This window comes from Microchirus variegatus (genome assembly GCF_963457635.1).
Source record: "Microchirus variegatus genome assembly, chromosome: 22".
In the NCBI taxonomy this organism is placed as follows: Eukaryota; Metazoa; Chordata; class Actinopteri; order Pleuronectiformes; family Soleidae; genus Microchirus; species Microchirus variegatus.
The window spans coordinates 18,639,735-18,641,647 of NC_139823.1; the positions used below are offsets into that span (position 1 = coordinate 18,639,735).

Genomic DNA, 1,913 nt, shown 5'->3' on the forward strand with positions numbered 1-1,913 from the left:
CACTAAGAACAGAGGTCACTCCATGTCAGAGTGGGAGTGGCTCCGCCTGCTATTTCCTGGTTCCCTCCCCCTCACACCTGCAGTTTGACAACAGGAGGAGGAGGAGCCAACAGGTGGAGAAGATCCAGATCTGACAGGCCCCGCCCACTGCTGTGTCACATGTTGTTGCTGTCAGAACTCAAACCTGTTCCAGTTATGAGGAAGAGAAAGTCACAGACGTTGGTGAAATGGCAGGAGTTCAGCTGCAGAGAGAAACTCTCTCTTGTTCCATCTGTTTGGATCTTCTGAAGGATCCGGTGTCTCTCAGCTGTGGACACAGCTTCTGTATGAACTGTATTAAAGACCACTGGGACACAGAGGACGTGAAGAGGATCTACAGCTGCCCTCAGTGTAGAGAGGCCTTCATGCCGAGGCCTAAACTCTTAAAGAACGTCATGTTAGCAGATTTAGTGGAGGAGCTGAAGAAGACTGGACTCCACGCTGCTCCTGCTCATCACTGCTATGCTGGAGCTGAAGATGTGGGCTGTGATGTCTGCACTGGCAGGAAACTGAAAGCTCTCAAGTCCTGTTTGGTTTGTTTGGCCTCTTACTGTGAGGAACATCTCCAGCCTCATCATCAATCACCTGCATTAAAGAAACACAAGCTGGTGGAGCCCTCCAAGAACCTCCAGGAGAACATCTGCCCTCTTCACGGTAAGATGATGGACTTGTTCTGCCGCACTGATCATCAGTGTATCTGTTATCTCTGCTCTGTGGACCAACATAAAGACCACGACACAGTCTCAGCTGCAGCAGAGAGGAAGCAGAAGCAGAGACAACTGGATCTGAGTCAAGAAGAAGTCCAGCAGAGAGTCCAGGACATAGACAGAGACGTGAAGGTGCTTCAACAGCAGGTGAAGGCTCTCATTCTCTCTGCTGATAAAGCTGAGAAGGACACTGACAAGAGCTTCACTGAGGTGATGAAGCTCCTGCAGACGAGAAGCTCTGAGGTGAAGCAGCAGATCAGATCCAAGAAGCAAACTGAAGTGAGTCGAGTCAGAGACGCTGAGAAGAAGCTTCAGCAGGAGAAGACTGAGCTGAAGAAGAGAGAAGCTGAACTGAAGCAGCTCTCACTCACACACGACCACAACCAGTTTCTCCTCAACTACGGCTCACTGTCAGCACTCAGTCCATCTACACACTCGTCCACCATCAACGTCCGTCCTCTGAGACACTTTGAGGACGTGACAGCAGCTGTGGCAGAGCTCAGAGATCTACTGAAGGACGTCCTGACCCAGACTTGGACAAACATCTCACTGGCTGTGGCTGAAGCAGATGTTTTACTGACAAAACCAGGACCAGAACCAGAACCAAAGACCAGAGCTGAGTTCCTCAGATATTCACAGGAAATCAAACTGGATCCCAACACAGTAAACAAACGCCTGTTTTTATCTGAGGGAAACAGAAAAGTGACATTTATGAATAAAGATCAGTCTTATCCTCGTCACACAGACAGATTCACTGATCTGTGTCAGGTCCTGAGTGAAGAGAGTCTGAGTGGACGTTGTTACTGGGAGGTGGAGTGGAGAGGAAGAGGAGTTTATGTAGCAGTGACGTACAAGAACATCAGGAGATCAGGGAAATCAAATGAATGTGGATTTGGATTCAATGACAAATCTTGGGCTTTAGCTTGTGACCAAAATAGTTGTCAGTTTGTTCACAACAACATCTGCACCAAAGTCTCAGATGTTGTCGTCTCTAGAGTGGGAGTTTACCTGGACCACAGAGCAGGTCTTCTGTCCTTCTACAGAGTCTCTGACACCATGACTCTGATCCACAGAGTCCAGACCACGTTTACTCAGCCTCTCTACGCTGGAGTTTATCTTTATTCTCTTTCCTCTGGAGTCACAGCAGAGATGTGTAAACTCAAATAG

General features: G+C 48.6%; 1 protein-coding gene across 1 annotated transcript; it reads left to right on the forward strand.

Annotated features, from left to right (window-relative positions):
• Positions 1-227: 227 nt before the first annotated feature.
• LOC310943429 (tripartite motif-containing protein 16-like) lies at positions 228-1,913 on the forward strand (the record flags this gene model as incomplete). The annotated part of the gene is made up of 1 exon (XM_083908992.1): positions 228-1,913. One exon carries the CDS (start codon positions 228-230, stop codon positions 1,911-1,913), a length of 1,686 nt encoding a protein of 561 aa, XP_083765118.1.